Below are 21,024 nucleotides of genomic sequence, written 5' to 3'. Positions count from 1 at the left end.
AAATCAACGTTATTGTATATCCCTTGTCCCTACTATTTGTAAGGATGTAAAGTAAGAATTCCTCATACCTCATTGGACTGCCGGATGCTACTCAGCGGGATCCATAAGGTACCGACCATTGTGTCCCAGATCAGGCCTTTGTTCCACACCTCCACAGTCAAGCCCAGGTCTAGTCGGTTTATCTCGCTATGGGTAAGGGTAAAAACCAATACATTCAGGTGAGCACGAACTTGGATGTAGCAAGCAAGCAAGCTTCCTTAGATTCAGGCTATCTTAACTGATCCAAATCCAATAATAGCCGCAGCCTTGATATGAAAATACATCTCTGTTTCCTTGGAAGCCGAGGATATGATCTAGTAAATTGTATCATGGCGTGGCGCTTCATAAAAGGGAAAAGGGGGGAAAGGAAATGAAACGGAGAAGGCGACGCCCAGGATTCATTTTGTTATTTACAGAGAGAGAGCTCATTAGTATTTTCTTCGTAAATTTAATCAACTTAAATTCATTGCACGTGACGACTAAGCGTTGGCCATTTGGAATTTTCCGCAACTCAGAATTGGGTTAGCATATTTTCGTCGTCATAAGGCGCACCAAATTATATGGGCACACCCTCAAAAAAAAAATAGTCTTTAGTCATATAAAATGCACACATTCTACAAGGCGCATGGAATTGAATCTACAGTAAGGGCTATCGTATGTATATACAGGGTTGGGTAGGGTTACTTTAACTTGATTACTTTCAATTACTTTTGGATTACTCCAATATCAAATATGCTAATAAAAGACGAAAGAAACTAAACATGAATAAAATTAAAAAAAATTGTGCAGGCTTGGGGAGTAACGGAATACATGGAACGGCAAAAATGATGTTGGCAAGCTGTTTGGATTTATTTTCATTTTGTTACTGTCGCATTTTATGTTAGTTTTGCCGGAGATCAAAGAGATCAAAGCCAGGAGAGAAAGCTTACCACGTGTTGTGAGTCATCATTTAATTCATATTTAGTTTCTTTTGTCTTTTATTAGCAAATTTGGTATTGGAGTAATCCAAAAGTAATTGAAAGTAATCCAGTTAAAGTAACCCTACCCAACCCTGTGTATATATAATGTCACTGACCAAAATAGAACTAGATTGTATGCAACGTGAATGGAGACAGAGTTTCGGTAGTGCGAGTGCCAAAACCTAACCACTAGACAGATAGTGATATAGATTATGTACATAAAGGTATGGAGAAAACAGAAGGTTGTCCGGAAAGATCACAAATATAATAATCAGAAAAAAGCACAACTGAAACAACTCTTTGGTGTATCTCATGATGAATCGGGCTACGCGATTGGTCAACGAAATTATTTGACTAATCAATTATTGCTAGAATATAGAGTGTAATGTGCAACCCAACTTTGAGTTCTCATCTCATCTCATCTCATCAGCTGCACTGCTTATCCTCAGTAGGGTCGCGGGGGTGCTGGAGCCCATCCCAGAAATCATCGGGCAGTAGGCAGGGGACACCCTGAACTGGTTGCCAGCCAATCGCAGGGCACACAGGGACAGACAACTCGCTCGCTCATTCACACATAGGGACAATTTGGACCGGCCAATCCACCTGAAATGCATGTCTTTGGAATGTGGGAGGAAACCGGAGTGCCCGGAGGAAACACACGCAAGCACGGGGAGAACATACAAACTCCGCACAGTAAGTCCGGTAGCTGGATTTGAACCCACACAGGAGGTTCCCAAGACCTTAGAAACTTTGAGTTCTTATTTTAGTAAAAAAATGAATGAATAGTCGTTAATTCATTCTTTAAGTGGATACAAAACGAGCACAAAGAAAGATAATAATTAATAATAATAATAATTTCCTTGTATTGTCATTCTGTGTAACAATGTACACAGAACGAAATGTCGATTGCACCTGACCCGTTGTAGCGAGCCGATGCAGCCGCAGCCAACAGAGGGCGCCGCCGACCACTTTTTAAGTCTTAGGAATGACTCGGCCGGGGCGCGAACCCGAACCTCCCAGTCTCAAAGCGGGCGCCTTACCATCCAGGCTACTGAGCTGGTATAACAGATTGTTGTCAGGCCTTTATGAGTCATTGGAAATCTGTGGCTAGATCCACATGGACCTGAAGTTGTCACGTCATGTTCATAACTCGGAGCTTTTTCAGGAGCTCCTTTAGCCATGCCGATGAGTCACAACTGGCAAAATCACAAAGGAGCAGCCGCACAGCGAGAGGAAACGATTCGCGCCCACTTGTCTCATTCTTACTGTCGTCATTGAAAGTTTGTGGACGCAATGGAGTTATTGAACACAAAGAAATGGCAGAGTTGCCCTTGAACAGATGCAGTACTACCGCAGTTATTTTTGAACAGTGCCTAGCAAAAATATTGCTCCACAAAGAACGTTGTAAGATTGCCACATTTTAGGCTTAAAACTTAATAAAACAAAAAACATACCAACCAAGACCTAGCCCCCCTACTAAACTTTTGGCCCAAACAAGGAAAAACTAAACAGAGAAGCAACAAAGAGTAGTCATGGTCACATTGGATGACCTGCAGGCAATAAGTGGGACAATCTGTGCACAGGACAGTATTAGTCTTACTCTGCATAAATCTGTATTTTTCGAAAGAATACCAAAAAAAGGCCCATTTGGTGTTTGCAAGAAACCACGTAAGAGACAAAAATAAAATGTGGAACAAGATGCTCTAGTTAGATGACACCAAAATTGACATTTTTGGGCTGAGTGAAAAGCGTTCGTTTGGCGTAAGAGTAACACAGCACATCACCATTAAAACACCATCCCCACTGTTGAGCATAGTGGTGGCAGCATCATGCTCTAGGGTTGCTTTTCTTCCGCAGTCAAAAGATGGATGGGGCCAAATAACATGCAATTCCGGCAGAAAATCTGTTGGGAGTCCGCAAGAGACCTGAGAATGGTGCGGAGGTTCACCTTCCAACAAGACAACAACACCAAAACATTAAGCAAACTCTACAATGGAATGGCCAGCCCAAAGCTCAGACTTCAATCCCATAGAGCAGGAGTCTCCAACGTGGTGCCCGCGGGCACCAGGGTACCCCCTAAGGACAGCTGAGATGCCCGCAGACCTGTTCTGAAAATAGCTCACCAATGATGGTCATTGTGACTTTCTAGTAAATTGATTTTTTTAGTGTATGAACGAGTCTATTTAACCCTACTTCGAATAAATAACCTGTAAATAACATAGTAATAACATATTGATAACAGAAAAAATATAAAAACAACATAGTAATAAAATGATAAGTTGTTATTTAAGAAATTTATATCAAACTGGGTGCCCTTTGTGCTAATTAGTGATGAAAAGTAGCTCTCAGCTTTAAAGGTGTTGGAGAACACTGCTCTAGAGCATTTATGGAGAAGCAATGCTATGGTGTAGGGCTCAATATTTGGCAGACATTCCGCTAGAATGGAAACTAAATGGTGACGAGGATTTGCAAAAAAAGGTAGACAGACTCACAACATAAAATCCTGTTCCCAGCAAGGCTGACTGCCACGCACGGCGATGGTGGTGCTCTTGACATTTTGCACCTTCAGGGTCACGTAAGTGTTGAATTTTTCTGCAAAAAAAAAATCCACCAATACATATATGTACTTTTGTTGGTATGCAAAAATTGTACTGTAAATAAATATCTTACCTTGGGGTCCATCAAGCTTAGCTTTTTTCACTGCAAAGACACCAAATTAGATATTAGATAATGAACTGTATCACTTTTAATGAGTTCATCCTCTGCAAATATTGAACAGCTCTAGACAGTTGAGCAAAAGTTAGTAGAGTTGAGTTTAGAGAGGGATCGGTTAAGCTAGGGTTATTTGAATTTGGTTCAGTTGAGAAAGGGTTCTCATTAGTTGAGTTCAATTGAGGTAGGATTAAGTTCTGTGTGATTGTGGGTACAGTTCAATTGAGGTAGAATTCTGTAGAATTCAGAGTAATTGAGCTAAGATTATTTAGAGTTCAGTTCAATATAGGTAGTATTCTTTAGAGTTCAGTTAAACTGTGGTAGAATTCTTTAGAATTCAGAGCAATTGAGCTAAGATTATTTAGAGTTCAGTTCAATTGAAGTAGGATTATTTAGAGTTCAATTTAATTGAGGTAGAATTCTCTAGGGTTCAGTATGATTGAGCAAATATAATTGACAGTTCAGCTAAATCGAGGTAGGTTTCTGTAGAATTCAGTGTAATTGAGGAAGGATTATTTCGAGTTCAGTTCAATCGAGGTAGGTTTCTGTAGAATTCAGTGTAATTGAGCAAAGATTATTTAGAGTTCAGTGTAATTTAGGTATGATTACATTAAGTTCAGTTCAATTGGGGTAGGATTATCTAGGTTTCAGTGTAATTGAGCGAAGATAATTTAGAGTCCAGTTCATTCAAGGTAGGATTCTGTAGAATTCAGTGTAATTGAGGAAGGATTTTTTTTTAGAGTTCAGTTCAATTGAGGGATAGGTTTCTGTAGAATTCAGTGTAATTGAGGTAGGATTATTTAGAGTTCATTTCAATTGAGGTAGAATTCTCTAGGGTTCAGTGTAATTGAGCAAAGATTATTTAGAGTTCAGTGTAATTTAGGTATGATTACATTAAGTTCAGTTCAATTGGGGTAGGATTATCTAGGGTTCAGTGTAATTGAGCGAAGATAATTTAGAGTCCAGTTCATTCAAGGTAGGATTCTGTAGAATTCAGTGTAATTGAGGAATGATTATTTAAAGTTCAGTTCAATTGAGGGGTTGGTGTCTGTAGAATTCAGTGTAATTGAGCAAAGATAATCTAGAGTTCAGTTCATTCGAGGTAGGATTCTGCAGAATTAAGTGTAATTGAGGCAGGATTCTTTAGAGTTCAGTTCTTTTGACTGACCAACAAACAAATCACTTGTCAAAATTCCGTCACAATACAAGAAAATAATCCATAAAATGCTGTTTTTTTCCTACCCAAAACGTTTTCAGATAAAACGGATTTGCTATTTCAAATAACTTTTAACAAGTCCAATTATCCCAAACAGCTATACATTACGCAATTTTTGTGGGGATCATTTCTACAAAACAACATCGGGTTGGTCCATTTTTGATCCAGATGTTTTTGAGTGTACAACACATTTTTTTTAATTAAGTGAGTTGCTTCATTACGCATTAATATAGACCGTTAGTGATGTTTGATTTGATATCAAGCATTTGCTTGTTTAAACCTTACTGGGTAGTGTAAAAATCTACACTCATTTGGGTTAAAATAGCCCAAGGTTTGAGTCAAAAACAGACCAACTTTGATTTTGTTTGGAAAAAAAACCAAAACAAATTGTGTGCTTTGTGTAAAACAACTCAGAAAATGGGTCACATAGACCCAAGTACTTGGGTGGTTCGTTTTTTTCCCCTTAACTTGGGTTACCTTTAACCCAACTTTTTCAAAGTGTATTTCACCTCAGGTAGGTCACTAGTTTTAGGAAAAAAAAGAGTGTACAAGATGGTTGATGGAGACCAAGTTACACGATGCAATACCCTACACTGATACATCTCATTTGCAGTAACTCATTTTAGAGATCTTTCCACAGAGTTGCGGAAAACCTGCGAAAGGTCGATAGACCAAGACGCAGCTCGCTTTGTGAAATAATCGCGCAAACCTCCCCGCAAAGAACCTTCAGTGGCTTTGGACAAACGCTTTAAAACCACAGTGACGTCAAGGGCCCCATTTATTATTCATCCCATCCCGCAGCACAGCCGTATAACCGGGGTCCCGGTGTTCATAAGTAAGGCATTAATATTCACGGCGCTGACTTTTTATCTCTGCCTTGTTTCAAAGCCTTGATTCTGCCTTGACATTCAAGACAAGACATTGTGTTCAGTTACCAAATGTTCAGACAAACCCGCAAAACGAGCGCCATTGACGTGGCAGGAGGGTTGGCCTTCAATCTCTGCAACCGTGCATATGAGCCATTTCCTTTTGAATTGGTTACATAAACTCGTGAAATATAAAGGCTCTTGGTATGTCTTTTATTCCGTTAGTGTGCTGTAGACTATTAAGTGGATTGTCACTTCCCCAGGAGCAGAATAGGAAGACTGCTGCACGATTTAGAGAATGAGTCAGGAAACTACGGGGACGCATAGTCTCAAATCAACGTGTGTCCCTGGGATGCAACTTTTTTGACACAAAATTGTCATTATTACCTGATTACATTTTTTTTTCAAACAAAGATTTACCGCACTCCAAACTTTTCGGCAGGCAGATCCGGCAGATGTTGTTTTGGTCTCGCGGTTCGAGTTTTCGTCTGCTTGCCGATCTCGACTTGTGTAGTGAAAAGTCCGTCTCTTTTTAGAGAACCGGCTTTTTCGGCTCAACTCATTAAAGAGAGCCGGCTCTCAAACGGCTCACTTGCTTTGATGCATTATATTACGAATTATGATGTTGTATAAAGAAGTTAAGAAAAAAAGGAAGTATAAAAGGATAAAATGAAAGAAAGACAGGTTTGTGGTTATCCCTTTAATCGGTATATCACCAACAATAATTTGATACAGAAAATAAATTAATAATTTGATGATTAAAACTGAATGAATAGATTTTTATTATATATTTGTCACCGATTTACAATTTCAACCTCGATAATACTAAATTTTGGGGACCCATAGATTTTTGAGTCCCCGGGACCCATCACTTTTCAGAGGTAAAATGAACACTGTACGGCCCACGATAAAATAGAACTTATGCAACTATTTAACATGATACACGCAGCACTTATTGTTGCACATGCTATACTGATTCAAAGTATAGGACACAATTTAAACTACTGTTTTCAGCCAAGGTGTCACACCAACAGACAAATCACTAAATAATTCTTTACATGGAAGCTCATAAACAATCTATGTTCATTGTTGAAACACTTTATGAAAAAGCCACAGAACTTTAACCCACAAAAAAGTTCTACCCAGAAGCTCTAGCAAAGCACTGTGCCACGACACACTAGTGTGCCGTGAGAGATCGTCAGGTGTGCGGTGAGAAATTATCCAATTTAAATTTAACTAACATTTATGAATCATTTTCTGAAAATATTGTCATTGTCAAGTGTCTGTGCTGTAAAAACTGGGGGTATTATAAACTATATTGTGATAAAACATACTGTTCAGTGTCATTTTATAACAATTTTGGTTAGTGGTGTGCCGCAAAATGTTTCCAATGTAAAAAACATGCCCTGGTTCAAAATAGGTTGAAAACCACTGACCTAGACTAACTCCAGGACCCAACATTTCACAAACGACGACCCAAACAAGAAAAAAAATCCACTATTAGGTGGAATTTGTTAAACATGCACAGTGTTCTCGTTTGCCCGCTTCCTAGACTCATAGTGTCGAATCAACATGCGTCCCCGGGACGCAACTTTTTTGACACTAAGTTGTCATTATTACCCGATTACTTTTTTTTTAACAAAGATTTATTGCACTCCAAACTTTTCGTCAGGCAGATCCGCCATTGTTGTTTTGGTCTCGCGGTTCGAAATTTCGTCTGCACGCCGATCTCGGCAAACGAGATCTCGTTGCTTCGAGATGACGTCATTGTTGTGGTGCTTGTCGTCGAGTGAAGGTTAAGTATGCCTCCGAAAAAACAGTATTAGGTAAAAATCAACACAAAATTGATTATTTCTTCAGTGTCAGTAATAAGTCGAAACATAATGCAGAGAGTGAGAACAACGGCAATAATTCCGGCAAGAAAAGCAGGTGTGTTGAAGCGAACGATTCGACGAAAGAAAATAAACAAAAGAATACTGCTAGCAAGAAAAGGACTTTTCTGCCAAAATGGACTCAATTATATTCCTGGTTACGCTATGAGGAGGATGATAATGGAGGCTACATGTTCTGTGATGCTTGTACCCAGCGTGACAAAAAAACTGGATTGCATAAATCATTTTGCAATACGAAGAAGAGCACATTCGATCGGCACCACGACAATGAAAACCACAAATTAGCTATGGAAATTCCGTTGCTGCTATAGGACCTTGAGAAGGCATTACAACTGTGGCGGGACAGCAAACCACGAAGAGTATATGAACTGAAAACCTGAAGTGATAACTGCCTTGTATTACCAATTAACTGTGATGATTAAAACTGCATAAATATATAGACTAATATTTCAGCAATATTATTTTGTATAATGTACAATATTTTTGTGAACTGAAAACTCTTGAAGTGATAACCGATTTGTATTATCAATAAACGGTGATAATTAAAACTGAATGAATATATTGATTTATATTATATGTTTGTCGCCGATTTACAATTTCAATACAACACCAAATTTTGGGGACCCATAGATCTCTGTTGGGACCCATAGATTTTTGAGCATGCGAGTCCCCGGGACCCATCACTTTTCACAGGTAAAATGAACACTGCATGCAGGGTAGAATGTATCACCTCAGGAAATACAATGCGAGCACTGCCCTACATTTGAACAAATTTCCTTATTTTGTTCGAGAATGAAATCATCATTCTGCAGAAACATATTCCGCGCCCATTCCTTCCCCACTCCCCCAGTCGTGCCGCTCAACTGCAATACGCCTTCAAGCGACGAGCTCTCCCCTCGCCATCGCTCCCCCATCACTTTTCTTTCCGGCACCCCCAACCTCGAGCTGAAGCGGTTATTTTTAGAGTTGGGGATGCTGCTCGCTGTGCCAGCTCACACACACACACACACACACAGATTAATGGAGCACGAGAGAAAGGCTGGGGAAGGGTTTGCACGTGCATGCTCGCCACATGGCAGCAGGAGATCGTAGGAGAGTGTGAGAAAAAGGGTGAGAGAGAGGGGAGTTGTTTAGGAAGGGGGAAAGCGTTGGAGGAGAAATGTTGACAAGGATGCAGCCCGAGGTGGAGCTGCCATTTAGCCATGGTTTCAATCGAAAGGAGGCGAGGGAGGCGCTTCCGAGGAATCAACACCAGTTCCCACAGGGGCGTGACACCATTCACAAGGGAATTTAGGAGACTTTGTTTGCTATAATCACGTCTCATCATTTTGCAGCCTTCTCAAGAAGGATATACTGTCTGTCAGACACAGAACTGACACATAAACTAGTGCTAGGAGCACAGCAGCAGACAGGAAAACCTTTGAGAAAGCCATCAACACAGCCCAGGAAATCATCGGCTGATCTCTACCCTGTCCGGAGGCTCATTTTTAAGGACTCTTCTTACCCCAACCACAACCTCTATGACCAAATGTCTTCAGACATATGTCACAAGTTCCCTAAAACGATGACTAACAGGCTCGGAGACAGTTTCTTCACCAAGGCTATCACCACAAATGACGGAATAAGGAAAATCACCCACATCTACTGGCAATGGACTCCGGCGCTTCATCAGTCTTGCTGCTGCTGGACCTTAGTGCTGCCTTTGACATTGTGGAACATAATATCTTCCTAGAACGGTTGGAAAAATGAATTGGTCTCTCAGGAACCGTCCTCTTATGGTTCAGATCCTACCTCTCACTGGGTTAAATATGGTGAAATGACATCTGAGCCCTTTAGTGTTACCTGTGGTGTTCCGCAGGGTTCATTACTTGGCCCCCTTCTTTTCAGCATTTACATGCTTCCATTTGGTGATATTATTTGCAAGTATAATCATTACTACAGAGATGACACTCAACTATATCTTCTGATGGAGGAATCTGCTGTGAAAATTTGGAGGTCTGCCTCACTGAGATAAAAAAATGGATGTAAATCAACTTCTTGCGCCATCAACGCAACCCAGGAAATCATCGGCTGATCTCTACCCTGTCCGGAGGATATTGCCGGCTCATAATTAAGGACTCTTCTCACCCTAGTCACAACTTCTATGACCAACTGTCTTCAGACATATGTCACAGGTTCTCTAAAACAATGACTAACAGGATCAGAGACAGTTTCTTCACCAAGGCTATCCCCAAAACTGACGGAACCTGTAGGGGTCAGTACAACAGTGAACAAAAGTTACCAACTTCCTGGCAAGTGATAAGAACTTCCTGATAGACAGCCTTATAGGCTTCAAACCCAACAATGCAAGCAAAAAATTGTCAAGCAAAGCCTGAAGAATCTAACGGCAAAATGTTCAGATTGACGGTCAAACGCAACTGCTAACTCCCTGTCAACCCACTGATAAATCCCTGTCAGTAACTGTAAACCCAGAACCCCTCCATCATCATCTTGAATTTCTGTTATGATTACCGATGAGAATCACCTGTGCCCGCTCATTTGGCGCCAACCGCTGCTGGCTCTGATTGGCTCCATGTCCCTAGTTAAACCCAGTCCTGTCAGTCTCCTGTTCTCAGTCCGTCTGCGAACCTCTGTGATACAAGGCAAGCCTTTTTTTTACCCTGACTGTCGCCTGTCCTGTTTTTGCTCCTGTTTGTCTCCGGCTACGACCCGTTTTGATCCCGACCACGTTTGCTCTCCCGTCCCGACTTACGACCCGTTTTTTATCCCGACAACCACGTTTTTGCTCTCCTGTCCCGGCTATCAACCCTTTTTTCCGTCCCTGACACCGCCATCGCTCGCTACGGAAGATCCACTTCCATATTCGGATCACAATCCGATTGCGAGAGCGACTTGCGTCCAGCGAGCATCGGATTGCGGGCGCCGCCCTTCCTCTTTCTATCAATAAAATTGTGAGAAAGCGTTACGCGATTGGGTCTACCCTGTGCTGGTCATGACAATCTCAAGAAAAACAAAGAAGGGAAAAAAGACTGAGTTGTTCCCTGCGTGACCAAAACTCTCACAAGTTGGAGTACAAACTAAGGTAGGAATCAAACCGAACCAAATAACTTGTCATATACTCTTCAGGACGACCGAATCTTCCCACAATGCCGTACTCTTTTTACTGTTCCTGACGACCGAATTACTTCCGACAATGCACTTATTCTCATTTAGTTCAGAATAGTTTGTAATGACATTGCCAGTTGGCTATCGTTTAATGTCTGAAAAATAATTTTACGGCCCCGGCCCAAAAATACTATCAACAATTTGGCACTGTGACCAAAAATACTAATGACTGGACAAGACCTAATGCCTTTTCATTTGTTGCCCGATAACTAGTGGTTTAGTGGATGGGATCCGGCGCATTCCACACCGTGAACCGGGTTCAATTCCATCCATCCATCCATGCACAAACACTATTTTGTTATTTTGGGGGCATTCCTCGACGTTGCAGTAGTTTCAATTCTATGTGCCTTGTATAAAAATAAAGAAAAATCGCTAAAGATTGGGGGTGCACCTTATAATTAGATTGGCCGGGTAAACTTAATTATATATTAAGAGAGAAAGTTATGTTTTTTATAACAATCATAATCGTTCAAGTGTAGATAATAAAGGAGTCCTTTTGCCGTCGCTGTCATGATAGCCAGGGTGCGCAATTGGCCGCGCCCGTGTGTGTCATGGTTGCCATGGTGCCCAATTGGCCCCGCCCGTGTGGCGCCAGCTGCGGCTAGTTGAGAGATTGGCTTTCTGTCTATATTAAGCTCAGCGCTCTCTTGCTTCCTTTGTCAGCCCGTCAAACGAACTTCTGCTCCACAAGACGTGGATTCTGACTCGGTCCTGTTTGCCTGTTGATATTTCCAGTACGGTATTGTTCCGGTTTATTTTTGTCCTGTTTAATTTCGGGTTCCAGTTTTGTTTCTGTCTGTTTTTGTCCTGTTTGTTATTTTTGTTCCCGTCTAGTTTCTCCTGTTTATTTTTGATATCCTGATTCGCTATCCATCTTGTTTGTCCCGTCCTGTCCGGTATCAACTCGGGAAATTGGAATCAATCTCGTCGGTCTCTGGCTTCCTGTCTTTCCACGCCAGACCGGCTGCCTAACGTGCAGGACTCACCACTTCCCGTAAAATAAAGGCTTGTGTGAGAACCTCACGCGATTGGGTCCTGATCCTGTTCTGGTTCCTGACAGTCGCTCTGGGCTCATTATATGTTAGCCTCTGCGCCCACATGGAAAAAATGCTTATTCAGCACGCGTGACAACACAATCCATCACTTCAAAGTCAAGTCGTGATGTCAGATCTCTTGTTTATGGCCGCCGAAGCCCGCTAAAAGACAATTCGTTTTCACTACCGGGCTACAATAGAACGTCCTAATGAAACGACAGAGGCCACCCTAGCCGGTTGCCATGCCAACACGAAGGCACCAGGCTTGATCTCGAACTTGATGTCTGTTCTGCAGGTTGCTCGGGGGTTCGAGTAGAGAAGATTGAGGGGTTTCATAATGGTGGGGCCTGTTCTTGACCTTCACATTTTTGTCAACAAAACATGGCTGCTGCTGATAGATTAGTGGAATGAATGTCCCTTTGACCGAAAGCCCGAAAATTTGCACATCATTGGAAGGGGTCAGGTGAGGTGTGGGATTTATTCATTTGCATTTCCAAAACATCCATTGTTTCATCTAAGCAGCTGACTATACATTCCCGATTGGCGTTAAATACACCAAAAATTGGATATTACATATATTAAAAATATGTCCAATTACTTTGTGGCACACCATCTAAAAATTAGAGACCGTGGCATACAGTATACAGCTGTATCACAGTTTACTTTTTATTGTTTGTCAATGCAACATCTATTGCAGCCTGGAAGCTCATAAGCGGTTCCTTCTCAAAATTTCTTCATTCATTCTTTATGCTGAGGTTTTTGGTTTTTCCTTACCCTCGTGTAGGTTTTAGATCAGGGGATGGTGTCATAATAGTCTGCAGTTTGAAATAATCTGTGGTCTGTGCAGCCCTTTAAGACTCCTTGTGATTCAGGGCTACACAAATAAACATGACTTGACATGTGTTTGAGTTTTCCCTTGCCCTCACGTAAGTTATAGATCAGGGGATGGTGTTGTAGTAGTCTTCAGTTTGCAATAATCTTTGGTCTGTGCAGCCCTTTAAGTCTCCTTGTGATTAAGGTCTACACAAATAAACATGACTTCACTTATGTTTGAGTTTTTCCCTGTCCTCATGTAGGTTTTAGATCAGGAGATGGTGTGATAATTGTCAGTAGTATGTAACAGTCTGTGGTCAGTGCAGCCCTTTGAGACTCCTTGTTATTATTGGCTATACAAATAAAATATGACATGTTACTTGGCAGATTTTCCTCGTGCATTTTGTTTGGACAAAACAGTCGCCTCGCCCCTTTTTTTGCCTGCGCGTCAGTAACGTTGCTGTCAAAGTTGAATACGGATGTAAAACAGCTCGGCGAACGCACAGTATATTAGGTACCAGCAAATCATTTTTGGATTGATTTCCCATGCACGTTTCATGTTTTCTTTAATTCTAGGATGAACATGGTGAAAGTAAGAAAAGGCCAGTTTCAAATACAGTAATTGCCAACTCAAACCCCCCAAAAACAAAAAAGAAAAGCTTTTTTTAGCGCGCGTCTGAGAATGCACCACACGAGCAGCTTGACAGTGGCTAAAATGATGATTTCAGACAGAAGATGGCGTCAGCGACAATTTTCAAATTGCGGGCAATGATCTTCTACTGGCAATGGACTCTGGCGCTTCATCACTCTTGCTGCTGCTGGACCTTAGCGTTGCCTTTGACACTGTGCACCATAATATCTTACTAGAACGGTTGGAAAAATGTATTGGTCTCTCAGGAACCGTCTTCTTATGGTTCAGATCCTACCTCTCAGATGGGACGCACTGTGTTAAATATGGTGAAATGACATCTGAGCCCTTTAGTGTTACCTGTGGTGTTCCGCAGGGTTCAGTATTTGGGCCTTTTCTTTTCAGCATTTACATGCTTCCATTAGGTAATATTATTCGCAAGTATAATATCAGTTTCCATTGGCACGCAGGTGACACTCAACTATATCTTCCGATGGAGGAATCTGCCGTGAAAATTTGGAGGCCTGCCTCACTGAGATAAAATAATGGATGTAACTCAACTTCTTGCGCCCTAACTCTGAAAAGACTGAAATGTTAATTATTGGTGCATCTAAAGGCCGTGACTTGTTCTCAAACACTGATCTGAACACTGACAAATGTAATATCACCCAGAGTGACTCAGTCAAAAATGGAGGAGTCATATTTGACCCCAATGTGTCCTTTCAAACACACGTGAAGAATATTACTATAACAGCTTTTTCCATATTCGCAACATTGCTAAAATTTGCCCTATGCTGTCTCAGTTGGATGCGGAGATTATAATTCATGTGTTTTTTACCTCCCGTCTCGATTACTGTAATCCACTACTCTCCGGTCTCCCGAAGTCCAAAATCAAGAGCCTTCAGCTGGTACAAATTGCTGCAGCGAGGCTTTTAACTAAGACAAGAAAGTTTGATCACATGACCCCAAGCTAATCTGCATTGGCTCCCTGTTAGCTAAAGATGTAATTTTAAGGTTCTCTTGGTCTTACACAAAATCATGCATGGACTTGCTCCTTATATCTATCAGATTTAATTTCCCCCTATGTCCCGGTCCGGAGCCTTCGCTCTGAAAATTCTGGTCTACTAGTGATCCCAAGTGCCATGAAGAGCATTACAGCAATGTGCGGATATTTTTCGACATTCCGGAAAAAAAATGTTCGTATCTACCGGTTTATGTAAGTCAAATGGTGGTAAATAGGCGAGCGTCTGTACCTTAAGAAAAATGTGTAAATGACAATGTTGTAATCAAATCTGACCCGGGACCAGGTAGGGTTTGATGCTATTGTCCAAGCTTGTTTTCAGCTAAGATGGCCATGCTACATTCTTTTGCAACCATGTGAAAAAAAGAATAAAAACCTTCTAATTCTGTGTGTTACAACTTAGATTACTCAATGTTAGTAGCAATTGCAGTGATTATTTCAGTATGGGACACAACCTCAGAGCGTTACCTTTCAAAAGATACCCAAACCCTCCATCCTCCATCATTTAATTTATTTTGTGTACGCCTTGGGTTGGGATTTTAGGTGAATTTAAGAGGAACATTAAGGGGTAAACAGGGTTGGGTAGGGTTATTTTTGACTGGATTACTTTCAATTACTCTTGGATTACTCCAATACAAAATATGCGAATAAAAGACAAAAGAAACTAATACATGAATAAAATTACTAAATTTTGTGCAGGCTTGGGGAGTAACGGATTACATGGAACGGCAAAAATGATGTTGGCAAGCTGTTTGGATTTATTTTCATTTTGTTTCTGTCGCATTTTATGTTAGTTTTGCCAGAGATCAAAGCCAGGAGAGAATGCTTACCACGTGTTGTGAGTCATAATTTAATTCATATTTAGTTTCTTTTGTCTTTTATTAGCATATTTGGTATTGGAGTAATCCAAAAGTAATTGAAAGTAATCCAGTTAAAGTAACCCTACCCAACCCTGGGGGTAAAGGACCCCTCAAACGATGCACCTTACCTTTAAAGATATGCTTGAGCCTGAATATTGGATTTGCTCTTCGGTTTGAATGTGTAAAATTTTATTTCAAAGAATGAACATACTCAATTACTTCATGTTTGTACTTCGCGGGTTTTGACCATCTCGGGAAGGTTTTGGAATGCAACCCTCATGAAAAATGAGGGATTACTGTAAAATATTGTGCCATTTTCCTGTAATATCTGAGGTATTGGGGGGGTTTATCCCCCTCTAAACGTCAATTTCCTCCGCCTCTGGACAGATTAATGTCTTATCTCGGGGGTCTACTGTACACTAGTATCAATATACTTCTGGAAATGGGCACTTCAGGTTGAAACCAGGACATTAAGGACAGCCTTGTGCCCAAAATGACACGCTAACATTGCTAAAACGAGCCTTACCTCCGACACACAGCAATGACATCTCCAGCCGGGCTTTGGAGCTCAATTTGCGGCTTCTTCGCTTCCGTCGAACGCCGCCTCAGAAGCGGGGAAGAGGATGTCTCGCGTCCGCCTAGCAGAAGCCACAACACCGGCACCACCACCACCGCAGCCCGACGGGCGTCTCGACGCAACACATGAGGGGGGAAATGTCCTCGTCGCTTGACAGTCCTCTCGTCGTTTATTGGGAAGAGAAAGAAAAAAAGGTTTCGTCGTCTTTTTACCGCTCGGCCATCTTTGCCAGGCGTTCAGAACCAGCACGCACAAGACAGCTCACTCCCTCTCCACTTTATTTAAGTGACGTCACTACGGCGTGGCGGGAGGAGTGACGTCAAGTGTGTAGCCCCGCCCCTGTAATGTTTACTCGTGTGTCAGCTATACAGCTCGCGGGCCATTTCCGGCCCAGGCGTCACTATCCCCAAATTCAACACAAGCAATTATTGAATTTTAAAATGATCTTTCCCATCAATAAAGGACTCCATAAGCTTAAAGGTGCGTAGTTTGAGATGTCCTTAGAAAGTTTAAAAATAAACATTTTCTCTAGAACCTCACCTCATCTCATCTCATTAGCTGCACCGCTTATCCTCAGTGGGGTCGCGGGGGGTGCTGGAGCCCATCCCAGCAATCATCTGGCTGTGGGCAGGGGACACCCCGAACTGGTTGCCAGCCAATCGCAGGGCACACAGGGACAGACAACTCGCTCGCTCATTCACATCTAGGGACAATTCGGACCGGCCAATCCACCTGAAATGCATGTTTTTGGAATGTGGGAAGAAACCAGAGTGCCCAGAGGAAACCCACGCAAGCACGGGGAGAACATACAAACTCCGCACACAAAGTCCGGTAGCTGGATTTGAACACACACAGGAGGTTCCCAAGACCTTGGAACTGTGGCGCACACGCGCTAACCACTGCGCCGCCGTGCTGCCCTATATATTTCTTTTTTTGCAGCACGGCGGTGCAGTGGTTAGCGCGTGTGCGGCACTGTTCTGAGGTTGTGAGATCAAACCCCCTGTGTGGAGTTTGCATGTTCTCCCCGTGCTGGCGTGGGCTTCCTCCCACATTCCAAAAATATGCAGGTTAGGTTAATTGGCCGGTCCAAATTGTCCCTAGGTGTGAATGAGCGAGCGAATTGTCTGTCCCTGTGTGCCGTGCGATTGGCTGGCAACCAGTTCAGGGTGTCCCCTGCCTACTACCCGAAGATAGCTGGGCTCCAGCACCCCCGCGACCCTACTGAGGATAAGCGCTGCAGATAATGGATGGATGGATTTTTTTTCCCTTCCCACTGCGTCCATCTGTTTTTATCTTTACCCTCGCTGGAGGATAGGAGGTGGGAGGAATGGAAAAGAAGAGTGATTTCACGGGCGTCCTGTCGGTTTTCTTTTGTTCTATGATAAAAATGGTAAATGCAAGAAAATGACTGTTTCAAATACAACCCAAATGCTAACCCAAACCCCCATAAAGATAAAAAAGGAAGAGTTTTTTTAATGTGTGTCTAAGAATTTCACATATTTGCACGCGACACGAAAAGGAGCTGCAATGATAATTTCAGCCAGAATAGTATTTTGAAGTTACGGATACCATGTTGTAAAAATATTGAAAAAAGCTAGATAGTAAATTTTACAAAGTCAAATAAAACAAAAATGCAAACACCTATAAAAATTTGCCTTGGTGTTGTAGTGTAAAACTCAATTGCACAGAGGGCCAAAACTCAACTGGTGTAGTAAAAGTATTTTCTTTTTAATACTCTTAAAAAAGTTGTGCAATGTATATTGTACGATATGATACTCAGTGGTTTAGGTATCTGATCGGTACCGTTTGATACTGCCCTGTACTTACTTGGATTGGATCGATACCCAAAAGCCAGTTTCTCTAGCCGGGGATCGGTGCGCCAAGGACCCCTTCTTTGGCTGCTCTCTACGCACCCAACCTCTTTAGCCCCTCCCACAATCGGTGAGCCCATTGGAAGAGGGACCCATGTCGTCCCTCCAGGCTGTGCCAGCGTACCCCACCTGAGGTCTGGCTCCAGAGAGGGACTCCTGTAAACTACATCCAGGAAAGGGAAATCCTGTCCCCCGCATTGAGAGAAACCAGTCGAGGTGGTTCGGGAATCTGATAAGAAAGTGTTCTGGGAATGTCTCACCGGCAGGAGACACTTGGACGACCAAGGACACGCTGGAGAGGCTATGTCTCTAGTCTGGCCTGGGAACGCCTCGGGATCCTGTCAAAATGAGCTGGTTGAAGTGGCTGGGGGATTGGCAGGTCTGGGTTTTCCTGCTGAGGCTGCTGCCCCCGCGGCCCGACCAGTGTTCCCTCTAAGCTGCGCGCGTGCGCAATTGCGCACTCCTCGCACATTCTCTGCGCACAAGAAAATCTAGCCAGCGCACAAAAATCAGGGCTCCAAATTACTAATTAAGAAGCGACTTAATTTACAGTGCATGAAGGTAAAAATACAAGGGTTCCCCTGACGTTGTGGCCTAAATGAGGTATTTTTAAGTCGAGTCAGAGTAGAACGAAGTTGAGTAAAGTTAGTACAGTTGGTCAAGAACCGGCTTCTTCGGCTCGGCTCACTAAAAGGGTCCTCTTTCGGGTCCTAAATGGCTCTTCAGGTTGTTTTTGCTTCTTTCGTCCTATGTGACCAAATATTATGTAAAATTATGAACAAAATGACTTAAAGGAAGGGGGGAATAGAACAAAAAAGAAAAAAATACTAAATTTAAAAAGCAGTGAAAAGCTGAGAAAAAAAGAAACAAAAGGAAGAGGAAAAAAAGAAGGAAAAACTTAGAAAAAAGCCAGAAGAAAAGAAAGAAATAAATGTAAGAAAAAAGAAAAAAGAGAACAAAAAGAAAAAAGTAACAGCTCGGAAGAAATAAACACAATGAGATTTTTTTAAAGGAATTTTTAAAAAAGTAGAAAAAAACACGGAAAAAGGAAGAAAAAGTTTGTGTTGCATTCAAATAATTTCCAATTATATCAAGTGAATCTTGTTGCCAACATTGTACTTCCACTAAAAAATGTGATTATGTACAGTTCTGTATCTTACAACCGACTCAATAAGCCCCCCAAAATGTTAATATTATGCGACAAAATATATCAGGAAATAAAAAGAAATGGAAATCTTGTGAAAGAGTTGTAAGAACAAACGACGTTTGGAGGCCGTACAACCTTTGCAATAGTACACGAGTCAATTCATTCAAAAGAGAAAAAGAATTTTGCATTGCCGAAAACTCAGCAAAATGTAACTTGATGTCAAGTTTTGGACATGTTTGATAATTAATTATCTTGCCACACTTGGGATTATGGTTGCTCACTGTTGTTTCAAGCGTTGCTCACCGACTTTGAGTGAACGCTCAGACCCGTGGAAAATTACAGGGAACATTGGGCCCGACCCCGGATTAGCAGAAGGAAATGGATGGATTGATACCCAAATTCCCAGTACCACCCACCCCTGGTGAACAGGTGTTTTCTGTGACAAACAATCGTAAAACACAGCAGCCATCAGAGGGGAAAAAGGTGTAATGGCATGACATTTGGTTGCACGAATGCTTAAAAATTAGATTTATCCTGTTTTATGTTAAAGACAATATTCTTTATATATTTCAAGGCAGTATGACAACAGAGGCAAGCCTAATTGTATGCATAGCTCCCACTTGAGTTTGTTTAGTGTGGTGTGTTGGTTCAGCAATAAAGCTGTGTTTATCTGTCAGAATAAAGAATTTGTTAATACATTTAATACCAAATATTAAAAAAAACCTGTTTTTGACTAAATGTGCTGTGCATAGAACAGATACCTTCTCTTTTGTGACTACAATTTCTAGGGTAGAACACAGGTGCCAAACAGGCGGCCCGCGGGCCAGATCCGGCCCGCTAGACAACACTCAGAGAAGCGCAAGAGAAAAACAAGCTGCAGGTTGAAATATGTCAACTTGATGTTGCCAAAGCCAGGTGCTTCTCTCAAAGACACTGTATTTGTATTAATTTCTCTCTCTCTGTCTTTCTTTACAACCCCTTTTCTCCCACTTTGTCTCTCTCTTTCACTCTCTGTGTCTCTCTTTTTCTCTTCCTTTGTTGCTTTTTGTCTCTTTCTCTGTGTCTTCTAACCTCTTTTGCTCTAACTTTTTTTTCCTTTTCTATTTCTCTTATCATACCCTTTGTGCTTTCTTTTCTCTTTTCTCTCCTGCTGTCTTTCTATTTCTCTTTGGATTTCTTTTTTCCTCTCTTTCTTTTCCCCCTCTCTCACGACTTTTTATCTTTTGTTTCTCACGCTCTCTCCCCTTTTCTTTCTTTGTCCCGCCCTCTCTCCTTTTCCCTCCCTCTTTCTCTTATTTCTTTATCCCTCTTTTTCTTTCTCTTTAATCTACTAGTCTGGCCCCCGACAAAGTGTTTGTTCTATCGTGTGGCCCCAGAGTTAAAATGAGTTTGACACCCCTGGTTTAGAATGTAGGCTGAATAATAAAACTTAGTACAGTACTGAAAAAACAAAGCTACTGTAAATATTTGACTTTTTTATTGATCCGGCCCACCTTAGAGCATAAAGTCTGGATCGTGCCCCGGAGCCAGAGTTTGACTTCTACATTCACTTAACAATTTGGATTGCTTGTTAATGACTGTGTGTACCATGTAGCACATCCTAGTGGTAAAAAAATAAAAACCCACCATTCATTAAAAAACAACATTTATTTAAAATATAACAAAATATACACAAACTATTATATTAATGTACATTTAAAAAAATAATCGTAAGTTGAGAAATGTATTTATTTTACGTAACATGAGCCTCACCTAGAGGGAGCTGACATAACTGTCAGCCATCTTGCAACTTCGGGTACTCAAACACCTCAAAAAGGCTAGGCGAAAAATGAGTAAAATGGGGTGTTTTGGTCACTGAGTCTCTGTAAATTGTATTTTCCTAGGGCAGGGGTCAGGAACCTTTTTGACTCAAAGAGCCATAAAAGCAAAATATATTAATTTTATTTTGGGAAAGAGCCACACCATATATTATGAGACAAATTTACTAAATTGCTAAACCCGCACCCCAGACAAAAGCTTAGTCTTCAGCGCATTTATTTTTGATGATTTGATAAAAATTTTGAAAGGAGAATAATGCCAGAGCCCGTGTCCCAAAATCAACAAACATACCACTTTAAACTCGTCTCTTTCTTGCAATTACTCAAGATCACTTAAACTCATTTTGACCCTTTTTCATACATATTGGTTTCAAAACCAGATGCAAGCAGTTATTTTGTAAAAACGT

General features: G+C 41.5%; 1 protein-coding gene across 1 annotated transcript in view; it reads right to left on the bottom strand.

Moving 5' to 3' along the window:
* Positions 1–16,015, bottom strand: part of unc13a (unc-13 homolog A (C. elegans)) — a 100,447-nt gene extending 84,432 nt beyond the window's left edge. Inside the window, exons 1-4 of the mRNA XM_088348900.1 lie at positions 15,732–16,015; positions 3,669–3,698; positions 3,491–3,590; positions 69–186 (exon numbers count right to left, since the gene is read on the bottom strand). Of these exons, the coding sequence (XP_088205026.1) occupies positions 69–186; positions 3,491–3,590; positions 3,669–3,698; positions 15,732–15,753 (270 nt within the window). The 5' untranslated portion in view covers positions 15,754–16,015. The remainder of the gene's footprint in view (positions 1–68; positions 187–3,490; positions 3,591–3,668; positions 3,699–15,731) is intronic.
* Positions 16,016–21,024: the final 5,009 nt, after the last annotated feature.

This window comes from Urocampus carinirostris, chromosome 12, assembly GCF_059441175.1.
Source record: "Urocampus carinirostris isolate Australia breed hairy pipefish chromosome 12, RoL_Ucar_1.0, whole genome shotgun sequence".
NCBI lineage: Eukaryota > Metazoa > Chordata > Actinopteri > Syngnathiformes > Syngnathidae > Urocampus > Urocampus carinirostris.
This window is presented reverse-complemented; position numbering and strand designations above follow the sequence as displayed.